Below are 13,077 nucleotides of genomic sequence, written 5' to 3' on the forward strand. Positions count from 1 at the left end.
CAAGACCACGGAAAGCCAGTCGGGGCCAGGTTTGGTGCTTGGGGTTGTACGACGGGTCGAGGTGGTGTATTAGTTAAAGATGAGAGATGCATATTGGTCATGCATTTCATCGTGCATACACTCCCCCCCCCCCCATCAGCCATTCGAGATACAGATAGCAGGCTAGCGGCGAACCCTACTGCCTACCTCCTGCCACTGCCTACCTACCAGCCCGCGATGCCATGGGCGCACGTTTCTGGCCGTGGCCGCTTGGCGTGGAGATGGACTACCTGTACCTCCACATACGGATATTTTTACCTACATAACTGGACAGATGCCGTGGAGTGTATTGTATATGCACTTCTACGTGTGGTATACTCTACCAGCTACTGTCGTGCCTATGTACTAGCAGCATGCGCAACTTCAGCATCTCCCTCAATTATGTCACCTGCTGTACCCGGGCATCCATGTACCTACTGTGCCGTGTGATGGCCCACTGTTTGGCTGAGTGGGAGGGTGCCTTTGACTCTAGCACGCAGGTAGCCAAGGTCATGATTATCCATTCCCCAATCCAGATAGTCGATCCGACGTAGCATTGCGAACACCAGCTACGTCTGAAGCGAGCCCCTTCGAGAAGCAGCTGCAGCTGTCCTTCTGCAGCTGCTTCTTCCTTCTGATTTGTCCAAGAACTTTGGGTAGAAAGGTGCCCTTCCAATGTAGGCATATACATGATCTGTATATCGGAATCAAAGGATACGCGAGTCATGTCATGGAATCGAATAATCCAACCCCAGCAACATCTTGCAGGCTCGCAGGGCATCGAGCCATCGAGCCATCGGCGGACGGGCAAAAAGCACTGACCAGCCGCTGCACCATGACTTGACTTACTGTACATGATTAGCATCGTGACATGCGAACCCTGCTGCTGCTGCAATCCTTATCCTGTAGGAGATCCCGCCTTTCGCCTAGCTTCCTCATCCTCCCGTCCGCGCGAACGACTGTACATATGAGCAGGCAGGCATGCATGTCATGCCATGCCTATATGCCCACATATGGTGCTTGTGTGCGTTTCGTTCTCATGGACCAGCTGAAGGATCTGCATTTTGTTGCTTCTCCGGGCTGCTGTCTATGTAGAGACGTTGCCCCCCAGCCCCCCTAGCCCGCCCGTACCCAGGCGTAGTCGGGTCGCCCAGTACAACACCCACCTTTTGGTCGACTTTGCGACGATGGCGGACGGGGTAGCTGGCAGTGCCAGAGTGCTTTACCTATCTTTACCCATCTCAATCGCCAACCACCTGCGGGTCACCACCCTCCCCTGCTGAGTGTACTGCTGCGAAACCTTCGCTTGAGGCGCCCCGGCGCTTCTCCCCTGTCATTATTACAAGACGCAGGTTACTGCGCAGGTTAGGTATTATTACTGTTGTGCTCTATGTATGATCCGGGCGGCTCCACCCCATGTCATCTTGGTTGTAGTAGGTGCGTGAGTGAGAGAGTCGCCGTCACCTCCACCCCCACCTCGTTTGGAAGTCGAGGAGGTCCAGCTTTTGCGCTCCTGCTAGTGCAGTGAATTTGTAGGAGAGGTAGCCCTCTTCTCCTTCTTTTTCTTGGGTACCTACGGAGCAAATACGTGCCAGGGAAATGCCGTCGATTGCTACATTGATCCCGGTGCCTATCCCCTCTTGTTTCTACTTAGATATTTAAGAAAAGAAGCTGGCCGCCCACACCCTCGATACCCTCGACTGCATCCCAAGCATACAGGTCCCCGACTTACACGTCTCCCGTTGTCGCCGCTCGGCCTTGCGCACCCAACAGCTAAGCAGGTGTTGAGTCGAGCTGTTTACGCCTGAGACATTGCGTCTCTGCGTCGGAGCTTGCCAAGTTGGCCGTGTGCATGTGTGTGAGTGCCCACTCTCCGGGGTTGGAACTGACACTGTTGTGGACTCCTGATCTGGAGTTTTCGCGGAGTTGGCTACATGTACTTACAGTGGGCTGGCTACAGTGGACATTACCTAACCTAACCTTGCAACCTGCTTTCCCTGCTGCTACTTGCTGCTACTTACACAACGAAAGCGAGGGCACTTCAAACGCCGCCCAGGCCCCGGTGGCCCCCAAATAACTTGGGCAGTTCACCACTTACACACTGGAACAACTCGAGATCCATCGCCGACCTGCATTTGCATTCCACGCCAAGCCGCAAAGGCCCCGGCACAACGAAACTCTGACTGCCTCGCAACGGATGCCCAGGGCGAAAACCCTTTTTTTCCCTCTTCTTTTGGCCGATATTTCCAGCTGTAGAGCTCCGGTTGGCTCGCATCAATTCCATTTATATCGCCAGTAACGCACACTGTATAGGTGTACAAGTATGTGCGCGCGGAACGGCTAGTATACCTACATACATACATAGCCTACTCGAACTAGGTCGACCTCTGACCCGCCGCCAACCGTTTCCCAAGGCAAGGCAAGGCAAGGCTGGCCACAGTACTCCGTACCATTCTCCCATTCACTGAGCGAGCTGCGTCTGTTTAGGATGAGGAAAATAGGGAAATCTCCACCCATCTAGTCGATGCTTCGTCGAATTCCAAGGATCGGATCTTCTGCACTTTTATTTTTTACCTTTCCGTGTTATCTTCCTGGCCAGGGGCTCACCGTGTTCAGTGCTCTTGTTGGGTACGGTTGGCTCTTATTAGTCCGGAGGCTTCGGGATCTGGCTCTCTCTATCTCGTACGGGTCCTTCTGTCGCCAACCTATCCCCGTTGCGCGCATAGGCGGGCTTGAATGAATGCATTTCTAAAAGAACAACCAAAAGAAGAAGAAGAAGACGGGCAAGAACGGGAAGAAAAGGGAGTCTTCTTTCGACGCGAATCGTTTGAGCGGGTTTTCCCTGCCCTCATTACTTGTTCATCCGACCACTCTGTCACGGTTGCTGCTGCAAGCTGGGCAGGCCAGTACTGTATGTACAGTACAGTACCGGCGAGGCCCAGGCACACATCCCTGGCAGCCCCCCCCCAAATTGGTCGACTCTCTCCAGTCTCCCTCCCTCCTCTTCTCGCTAGGTACTCGGGCCTTTCATCCCACCTTTTCCCTCGGCGCAGTTCTCTCGCTAGCTGTTGCCGCCGGCGTGACGGTAACGCACCAGCCGAGCCCTCATCAGCCTGCGACAGAGCCGGCGTATCAGTAAAGGCATATTGGTCCGCATCTTGGGATTGAAACTTGACCCCTCTGGGACCCTCTGAGCACCCTTTGTGTGCGCCACTTAGTGCAATCCCCCCCCGAAACTTCTTTCCGGCCCTGTGTCTTCTTTTTTGGATTTCCATTGTTGTTATTACTACTACTACTATTAGTCTGCTTTCTGATCCCCAGACTTTCTCCCTCCCCCCTCTCTACACACACGCTCGAGAGAATGCTGATAGACGGGGAGAAATGGGCCTGCGAGGCTTGTGTTCGAGGTCATCGTGTTAGCAACTGTCAACATGCTGGTAAGTGAGAGCCTCTATTGCCGCATACCTACCTACACATACACACCTTTCCCTCCAAAACCAACCCCTCCTTCCATGTCTTGTCTTGCCGGCGGGCTGCTTGTCTCGTCCACCTGCTGCACCGCAAGGCAAAGCAAAGCAAAGCAAAGCAAGCACAGCAACGGTCGCGGGGCAAGAACCGGCGCAAACCACCCACCAACACGACCAAACCGATGCATTGCCTGCACTACCGACAGCTCATGTAGACCTTCAACGGTCTCGGCTGCAACGGTCTTGATGCACACGCACACGCACACGCACACGCACATGCATTTTGCACTTCGCGCCCGCCCTTTCCTCCTGGAAAAGAAGAAGAAAAAAAAAAATTGAAAGGAAGAAAACCAAAGACCTGCCCGCCTTCCTTCACCCATCAACATCCACGTCGTGGCAACCGTCAATCTTTCTTGTAAACATGTCATGTTGCTGCTCTGCTCAGTTCAGGTATATATGTACATGTTGCTAACATGATTGATTCTATCTGCTTCAACAGACCGGCCCTTGCAGCACATCAACAAGAAGGGCCGCCCCGTCTCGCAATGCCAGCACTGTCGTGCCATGCGGAAGTCGCGGGCTTCTCACGTCAAATGCGACTGCGGCGAAAAGACACACAAATGCCAGCACCTGCAACAGACGGTAGAGGGACACCATGACAGCTGCTGCTGTAACCACGGGGGTCGATGCACCTGTTCGCACAAGAAGGAACCCATGCTCGACACAGTGCCCGAATCCGAGTCGGATCAGGAGTGTCATGCAAACAAGCCCAAGCCGACGACGGTTCGCCGCCGCCGCGCAAATACGGCTCATTCGGAACCTGTTCTCAGCTTCGACGAGAATGGTCACCACAAACCTGCGCACAAGCACAATAAGGCGTCGCAGAAATGCGGGCCTTATTCGCTAAGTCGGGGCCACTCCATGCACAGCAACAGCAGTAGCGGCAGCAGCATGGCGAACCGGTCGGTGGACAACCTACTACATGGCAAGTCGGCGAGCAAGGCCCGGAACAAGGACATTGCAGCGCTCAGCGAGCTCGAGTCAAGGGGCGCCAGGTCGGAGCAGGTTTCTCCATCATTGGGAGGAAGTTCGACCCTGCAACAACTAAACGGGGCCCTGCCGCCCTTGGATCTCTCGGGCATCCAATATCCCGAATACACGCCCGCCTTCGACCTGTTTGGCGGCTTGTCGGATCACGAACCGCCCATATACAGCGCCGGCCTTAGTGCCGTCTCTGTTGATTGGGGCCAGTACGACGGCCTCGAGCTGAACGGCGACAGCTTTGCGCCTTCTAGCTTTGACCAAGCCCAGTCGTTTACTGGCTTCGACCTGGGCTCTACCGAGCCAACCTTGACGTCGAATTCCGGCGATGTCTCGGAGACGGAGGAGTTCGCCCCCGCATTCAGCGAGGCGCAGATTGAGGGCTTCCGGCAGAGCGCCGCAACGAATTATCTGAATATGTCGCAGAACCAAGGCTCCATGCTCGCCAGTGGCGACGTCTCCAATGTCGAACTCGACCAGTTCAAAGGCGCCGCTGCCGCCAACAAATTTTTACCCAACCTCGGGTCGCTCGACGATACGGGAGTTGGCATGGCCTCGCTTGACGAGGACCCTTACTGGTCGATGAGCAGCTTTGCTGATGGCGTCACCGAGTCGCCTGATCCTGTGACGTCGGCGTTCTGGGACACACAATAACGCGAGTCTTGCACGGCCTGGCGCGGCACACGCACTATGGCAATCGAACAGACTCGCTTTCTTCGATGGCATTTACAGGCGCTGCTTCCGCATCGTTCACGATACCAATGACGCGATATGCCCCCACACCCATGCTACTTTTCTGCATGCTACAACAATTCAACGGCCTTTCTTGTTATCGGCTTTCTTCTCTTGGATTCGTCTTGCACGAGGACACTCATGGACGGCGCGGTTTCTGAAAAGCAAATTTTATGGAGAGTATAGGTCAGGGGCGTTTGGGGGTGTCTTTTACTTTCCCCTCCCATTTTGGGTTCCTCTGCAAGCTGTACGCACATGCCACCCTCCTTGGCAGTTGCCCACTCTTCAGGACGGGGTTTTGTTTCTTAGACATGCAAGACGACGGGGCCACCTGGATGTTTCCATGGGCCGCTTGCGTCGCACAACTTCATAGAGGTAGAAGGGGGTTTTTTTTTTCTTCTTTTCCTTTCTGGTTTGTCTGTGTTCTCTTGTTATCATTTACTTGGCTTTTGGGGCGTCGGAGCTATAGAAGAAACAAGACATGAAGGACAAGAAGGGCGGTTATCATTCTGATCAAGATGCTTGGCACTTTTCCCCGTATATATATTCAGGCCTTTTTCCACTTTGGGTATATATTCCAACCGAGAGTAAGACAGAGAGATAGAGAGGGGTGGAGAGATAGAGACCCTTGCAAATGGGGAAGCTAGGTATGATGACGACATGACGGGCATTGGCGTACAGGTATTTCTGTATTCGGCCGAACCGGAAGCTCTCAATTGAACAGGATGTCGACTGGACGTAATGCATGGACAAACGTATCGTACCTACTCTGCTGCAGCAACCACATACTACTGTACATACTGCACCTACGAGTTACCTCGTAGCTTTGGGACTTATTGGAGAACGTGTTGAAGGTAGCGGGGGCTCCATAAATCGGCGTCAAACAACCCCAACCGCCCCTGAAGAGGTACGGCACAGTACAGAGGCGGGCGGACTGTGGACAGTGGCACCTTTTGATCGGAAGGCACCTGATGAGTAGGTAGTAGCAGGTAGAAAGATGAGCTGCTGGCTGCCGCATTATAGGCTGGCTGGCTGGCTGGCTGGCTGGCAACTGAGCGAGCGATCCACCGTCGCAAGTGTGTGCTTGGCATACTTTACCTAATGCGGCGAGCGTGGGGGGGCCGAGGAGCAAATGGTGACAAAAATTTTCATGGTGCAGTGATTTCGGGATCCTCTACCATGCGTCGGGTCCCATTTTTGCTGGTGCCGATAGATGCTGACACAGATGCAGATTGTACATGGAGATACGCACAAGAGGTCGGTCTGCCGAAGAGGAAGGTGGCCAAGTGCAGCCAGCGGGTGAGTGATAGGTAACCAAGGTAATACGCTGCTGAGTCATGATCAGGATCAGGATCAAGATCTGAATCAAGATCAGGATCAGGCATTGGCGTTAAGCTCTCGTCCACGGCCGAGCGGTGTGTCGTAATCAATCGTTTAGTTGGATGCCTGGTTTGCCGGTTCCAACAAATCCATGGTCCGGCGCCTGTTGTCTCTCTTGCAGCACACAGTCGGCGTGTCGGTCGGCGGTTCGAAGGCGGATGGATGGATGTGTCGGGAGGTTGCTTAATCAGGTGGCAGACCGGTAGGTCAGTACGCGCTACATAGGTTGCCAATCGAGTCGATGGCGGACGGAGGGCAGAAAGGACGGGGAGAGACTGGGGGGTTATATAGATCTATTTATCCATCTCTGTTCAGCACCGAGAAATGCGTGGTTTCTTTGCAAGCACGCACTGAGGTATTTTCCACTTCACGCGCGTCGCTGTCACTATCGGATCATGTCTCGCGTTGTCACGATAATTTCCCGCGACAGTTATGGAGCTCCACCAGGCTAGGTCGTAAGTATACCCAATACCTGCTTTGGTAGCGACTAAGTTATGCCCGGCTCCAGCTTTACGGCTGCGGTTTGGCCTGCGCGGCAACTCTGCGATACGTCTTTCCAATCCGGTACTCCATATGTTCTTCGGTCGTCATGATCTTGCCCGTCGCCGGCACGCTGCCGTCCAAGGGCGCCAGTCTCACGTCCGTGTTGCCATCTACAAAGAAAGCCATGGAATACCGGCCCTGCTTGCCCCGGGGGTTGATGACCCGGTGCACCGTGCTCCTATAGGTGTTGGTCCAGATCGAGAGCATGTCACCGATGTTGACGACCAACGACTCCGGGTTCGGCTCCACCGCATGCCACTCCCCCGTCTGCCCATCCTGCACTTCCAACCCGCCGCAGCTGTCCTGCCACAAGAGAGTGATGGCGCCTGGCGAAACTAGTGTCAGCAACCAGAGCTGACCAAGTCATGCGCCCAAGTGGGCTTTGTCAATATACCAAAATCGGTGTGCGCCCCGGCCCCCAGCTGCCGCTCGTCTGGGTTCGTCTGCGGTGGGTAGTGCAAGAGGCGCAGAATGCACACGGGGTCGTTGGACATGAAAGGCACAAAGATGTCGTCGCCGTAGGGGAGGCCCTTGGCCAGCATCTCCATGATCCTGTACGCCATGTCGAACAGTTCGGTGTAGTACTGCTGGGCGGGAGTCTTGAACGCGTGCTCCTCGAGGCTGGCAGGGAACATGTTGGGCCCCATCAGATGCGGATGCTCCTGAACCCGCGCGTCGCCAAAGCCCATGTGCTGCCCGATACAGAACCCCTGACCTACTCGGTAAGCATGCCATCGGGGACGGAGGGGATGGGGCAACCGTGTCCGGCGTACCTCCTTCAAATCGGGTAACGCATCAGCCTGGAGTATCTGCGAGCCTATCAGCTCATACCCGCGGTTGGTCAAGGTCGGGTGGATGAGCTTGGTCTTCTCCTCCAGCGGCAAGGCGAAGAGAGCCCGGGCGGCCTGTTGCATCGAGTCCTGTAATTCCCTCGAGATACTGTGGTTGACCACCTGGAAGAACCCGCTGCCGGTGCAAGCTACCCTGATTGCCTCGACGACGTCAGCTGCAGCATCCGAAGATGGGTCTCTCAAGTAAGGCCCAATGTCGACTGTCGGCACCTCGAAACGGGGATCTGGCTGCGACATGGTGATAGGTTGGCACTTGTGACGGGAGCAAAATGGTTGTTGTGCCTCACCCAACGCACATAACTAACAAATCAGCCGCTATCTGCTTGGTTCCAGCAGTTGTGCCACTTGTCATGTCATGGCGAACGTCTCCTGATCCATGCCTCGCTGACAAAAGGCATAAGACCCCGCGCTGATGGGAGAGTTCGGGGGGCGGAAGGCGCCGCATACCGTGCGTAGGTGCAGAACCTGGGTCATCTAGTCTCCTCGCGTGGTCTGATTGGTATTGGAGTCTGCAAGACAGACATACGTACACCCATGCTTTCAACCTGGGCTGCGGTCATCATGATAGAACCAGTCAAGGATTTGGCATACTGATGGCTTTCTACGAAATGGGTTTCCACATACACGGACATGCACATAGTCCTGCCTTTTGATCAGCATCAGACGTCGTTGTGTTGCCCCAGGCGTTCTGATTTCGGGACCATGTGCAGTATGGACCGCACCCTTGGAGGCAAAGGGTCGAGAAACTGATGTGATCGCTCCAAGGGTATTCACTTCCAGAGCCTCTTACAGGCAGATAACAAGCTGATGCTTAGCTAGTTTGGATACATGGGTGAGGCGTGAGGGGCTACTATAATACAGTTGCAATTAAAACTTGGTCAGATTCCTTGACCATGCCTATCGTCTTGTCGTCTTGAGCTTTCGTTGGACCGAAGCGATGACGGGCCTGGGAATTCGAAGTCGCTGTCCTACAACCAGAGCGCCAGTTAAGAGAGCCAAGGCTCCAGCCTGGTGGGCCGCGGCTAGGGAAATAGGCACCATGTAGATCAGTGTGCTGATGCCCAGCGCCACCTGTAACGAGGCCAGGTGGACAATCCCGCGCACCCCTTTCTTCGCATCCTGGGGCAGCACAGCAGCGACTCGACCTGTCCTCGAATAAGCAAATAGCGCGAGCACGGCGCAAAACGTGGTGGTGGCGAGTATGCGGTGGTCTAGCTGAACGAGACTGGGGTTCTCCAACATGTTCCGCCACCACAGGTCCGACCCATCTTCCTTGCGCGAGTAGAACTTATCCCATAGTTCGGACTTGGGCGGCGTGAGGCCGAGCCCCATCTTGGGGAATTCGTTGTAGATCAGACCGGCGTCGAGACCAGCAACCAAGGCGCCCGAGAGGACCGTGACAAAGACCAAGGCGGTGAGGGCCGTTACGGATCTGCGGAATGGCACGAGGGCGGGGTTTTTGAGAGCGTCAATGACCTTGGTGGCAGCAGCCGGGTCGGCTATGAAACGTCGGGCGCGCAATGCGCCGAGGCCGGCCAAAAGCATCCAGCTGTAGCAGACAAAGGCCGTGGCCAAATGGGCTGTGAGCCTGTACTGGCTGACGCGGGGGTGGCTCCCCGGCGCAAACAGGTCATCCTTGAGGCCACTTGCCACCATCCACCAGCCGATGACGCCCTGAAAGCCGATAAGGCCGCTGATGCCCACCAGGTTGAGGGCCATGCGCTTCGTTACGCGGCGGCGGGCGATGAAGTAGATGGTGGGCAGGACAAACGACATGCCAATGACGCGACCCCAGAGCCTGTGCGCCCACTCCATGAAGTAGATCTTCTTGAACTCGGCCAAGTCCATGTGGGAGTTCAGCATCTTGAACTCGGGGGAGGCACGGTACTTTTCGAATTCGGACTCCCAATGGGCCTGGGACTGTGGCCAAAGCGAGCCGGTGACGGGCCTCCATTCTGTTATGCTCAACCTGAGCCGGGTGTTAGCGGGCGTGTTGGGGGGTGCAGATGTGGGTGGGTGGCACGTACCCGGACTCGGTCAGGCGTGTAAGTCCACCAAAGACAACGATGCCCAAGACGCTGGCGGCGCTGCCCAGAAGCCAGTAGCCGACGGCCTTGGAGTTTGTCTCGGGCCAGGCGGCTTTGGAGGCTGTGGCGTTCGTTTTGACCGAGTTGAGGGTAGCTGTGACGGGCTGGGCCCGGGTGCTCGCCAGTCGTACGATGCGCAAAATTGGGGAGGGACGAATCGACGGGCGCTGCGTCTGTTGTCGCAGGCATTGGCGGCAAGTAATAGAAGCCAAGGGCGCCTTGAGGGCAACCCTCCGCAGACCAGGCAGGAGAAATGAGGACGACATCCTGGCTGCCGATCCTGAATCCGGCGCTGTGAGAGGAATCTCGGTCCAAGATGGTGTAAGGGTCGGAGGAGATCGAGGGAGTCTATGGGAGTGCAATACCTAGCAAGAACGATCGAACGTTTTCCGCTCGGCTGCTGCAGCTTTAGCGTCAATCGGCGGTGGGGGCGTTGAAAGCCCCACCTTGATATCAAGTGGATATACCTACATTGATGGACATAATATTGCCAGATTGCTCCCTAAATTAAAGAGAATAACATAGAGAGAAGGGAGAGAGAGGGAAAAAAAAAAAAAAAAAAAAAAAAAAAAACCTTTCAAGAATTCGCTCTCATGCAAGCCGCTCCCGACAGACAGGTCAGTTGCCCAGACTAATAGGGGCGTATGCATTACTACTCGGTATCTATGAATTCTGTTGTTCCCAATGTTATCATGGTATTTCTGGAACCCTTGATCGTCTCATGCGACGTGCTCGGCGTTACTCCTCCCTGCTCTCGTGTTCACCCCTCTCCTTGGCCCCGAGTAGAACTTCCTTCAATGACCTTCTTGGCTTCTTGTTCTTCTCATACAAAGGCTTGTGTTCTTCGTGGATGTCGTGGTCATCGTCGTAGTCGACATGGACAAATGCTCGCTCGACGTCGCCAAGGCCTGCAATGTGCAGCAAATATAACAAATCAGCTAGCGCCCCCAACGGCTACACCGCGCTCCTGAACGTTGGCATTGCAGCATGGGACTTCGGCATGACTCACCTTCAAGTTTTCTTTGCAACGTCTGGCTCACATCATGCGATACTCGCAACGGGATGTGTTGGTCCATGATAATATCAACCTCGACGTAGTATTTCTGTCCGGCGTGGTATGCTCGGCACTTTTCCATTGTTAGCTCCACCTTCCTCGGCTCTGCTTGACCTGACTGCTTACCGTTTCAACTTTGTGAATTCGAGAATCATGAGTCATGCTCATGTATATAAGCTTCGACACAAAGTCCCTGGGCGCTGCTTTGCCTACGAGGAGCCACACTTGCTCGAAGGCATTGGACACCCACGAGAAGAGGATAAGCAGCGCGATGCAGATGGCTCCGATGGGGTCCAGGTACCACACCACGCGGTTGCCAACCACGGACATGACCAGGCCAAAGATGTTGACCACAATGTCGTTGCGATGATCGATCTGGGGTCAAGTCAGATTTAGCCATGCGCCAGGAGCCTGCAGGGGCATGACTCACAAAGAAGACATGCACCGAGGGGTACTTTCGATATGCTAGGCAGTAGAGCATCATACTACTCTTGGCGAAGATGGCCACCGCTACAAACACAATAGGGATGATGTGCAGTTCCTTGGACTCTGTAGCTCCACCGCCCAGAGTTCGTGCCGACTCGACCTATGTACGTTTGCACCAAGCCAGGGTCAGTTAAGACTGGGCATTCCGCAGGGCAGTAACCAGGGGATAAACGTGGATGTATGGATTTGTATGGGTGCACATGCAGGGAGTGGGGAGGGACGCTATGCGCGCCATCCGCAGGCCAGGACTTACAAGAAGTTGGATGGCTACTGTCGTCATCAAGGCACAGAACAGGATGATTCCGATTGTCTCGATCCTAGTCCTTCCCTATAGGCGCGCGGTTTAGATGCAATTCATGCCCGAGGCTCGTCATCATGCAAGACGACTCACCACAGGGTATTTGTATACACTGGCCCTAGCAGCGAGCCACGAAGTAATGAGCATGACAAAGGACGATACAAGGTCCATCTGCCTGCAAGGTTAGGATACTACTCGTTTATTGGGAGCCAGGGGAGGAGCCAGGGGAGGAGCCAGGGGAGGAGCCAGGGGAGGAGCCAGGGGAGGAGCCAGGGTAGGTAGGAGTTTTACGAACAAAAGCGTCGGCAGCAGTTGCGAAGAGCTAAGGACCAGGGGTTAACGAAAGACGCATCTCGAGGAAACGTGACATGGAGGCCATTTTACCGAAAGCGAGCCTGTCGATACGGCGGCATAGAGCTGAATCACAAACAGGCAGAAGTTGACGACAAAGGAGCCGACGACGGCGAATTTGATCTTGGGCGCGACGCGAGCATCCTCCTCGACCTTGAGTTGTTCCTCGTCATCGGCGCCGAGGAACTGGTCGATAAGTTCGTTTTGGCGGGTATAGAACTTCTTGAGTTTCCTCTTGTTACCTTGGGGGTGGTCGATTTTCATCTGACGTTGGGTGACGTTGTCCCGACGGTGACGCCCGAAGTTCAAGGGATCTGCGAGGCCGATGGCGTCGTCGGCACCAGTTGTCACCACGCCCCCAGTTTGGATGGCAGGAACTGATCTCCCAGGGATGGACAAGAGGTTGTCTTGTTCACCATTGTCGGCAGCTTGGGATGGCCTGGCCGGGTCAGATGGGATGGGCATGGTGACATGGTCACCCACAGCCGTGGCAGAGCTAGCTGCGTCTTGTCGCGCCGATCAATGGGTTAGCCTCATCAGCGACAGCAAGAGCAACCGAGTGAGAAGGTGCAATGGCAGCATGGAGCCAGATCTCAAACACGTCCGGACTTCGGATGGGCTGGCTTCCATATTGCGAACATGGTCGCAGCAAAGGCTTGCTTTGATGTGATTCGGTCTAAGGTGATTTGATAGGGGTACGGAACAAAGTCGGGGAAACAAACATACCGGTAGACTGCATGGTGGAGGGCGGCGGTGAGTCGCCAGAGAG

General features: G+C 55.0%; 4 protein-coding genes across 4 annotated transcripts; 1 reads left to right on the forward strand and 3 right to left on the reverse strand.

Annotated features, from left to right (window-relative positions):
• Window positions 1–3,379: 3,379 nt before the first annotated feature.
• Window positions 3,380–5,180, forward strand: PG985_000995 (Copper resistance protein CRF1; the record flags this gene model as incomplete). The annotated part of the gene is made up of 2 exons (XM_066820764.1): window positions 3,380–3,455; window positions 3,985–5,180. 2 exons carry the CDS (start codon window positions 3,380–3,382, stop codon window positions 5,178–5,180), a joined length of 1,272 nt encoding a protein of 423 aa, XP_066691643.1.
• A 1,968-nt stretch (window positions 5,181–7,148) lies between these two features.
• PG985_000996 (2og-Fe oxygenase family protein) lies at window positions 7,149–8,269 on the reverse strand (the record flags this gene model as incomplete). The annotated part of the gene is made up of 3 exons (XM_066820765.1): window positions 7,149–7,507; window positions 7,576–7,891; window positions 7,955–8,269. 3 exons carry the CDS (start codon window positions 8,267–8,269, stop codon window positions 7,149–7,151), a joined length of 990 nt encoding a protein of 329 aa, XP_066691644.1.
• A 660-nt stretch (window positions 8,270–8,929) lies between these two features.
• PG985_000997 (cytochrome oxidase assembly) lies at window positions 8,930–10,385 on the reverse strand (the record flags this gene model as incomplete). Its single annotated transcript, XM_066820766.1, has 2 exons — window positions 8,930–10,001; window positions 10,060–10,385. The coding sequence occupies 2 exons, from the start codon at window positions 10,383–10,385 to the stop codon at window positions 8,930–8,932; spliced, it is 1,398 nt and encodes a 465-aa protein (XP_066691645.1).
• Window positions 10,386–10,857: 472 nt separating this feature from the next.
• Window positions 10,858–12,773, reverse strand: PG985_000998 (cation efflux family protein; the record flags this gene model as incomplete). Its single annotated transcript, XM_066820767.1, has 8 exons — window positions 10,858–11,027; window positions 11,129–11,246; window positions 11,300–11,548; window positions 11,604–11,759; window positions 11,913–11,987; window positions 12,051–12,128; window positions 12,253–12,279; window positions 12,342–12,773. The coding sequence occupies 8 exons, from the start codon at window positions 12,771–12,773 to the stop codon at window positions 10,858–10,860; spliced, it is 1,305 nt and encodes a 434-aa protein (XP_066691646.1).
• Window positions 12,774–13,077: the final 304 nt, after the last annotated feature.

The sequence above is a fragment of the Apiospora marii genome (assembly GCF_038362585.1).
Source record: "Apiospora marii strain CBS 49790 chromosome Unknown utg000001l_segment0_segment0, whole genome shotgun sequence".
NCBI lineage: Eukaryota > Fungi > Ascomycota > Sordariomycetes > Amphisphaeriales > Apiosporaceae > Apiospora > Apiospora marii.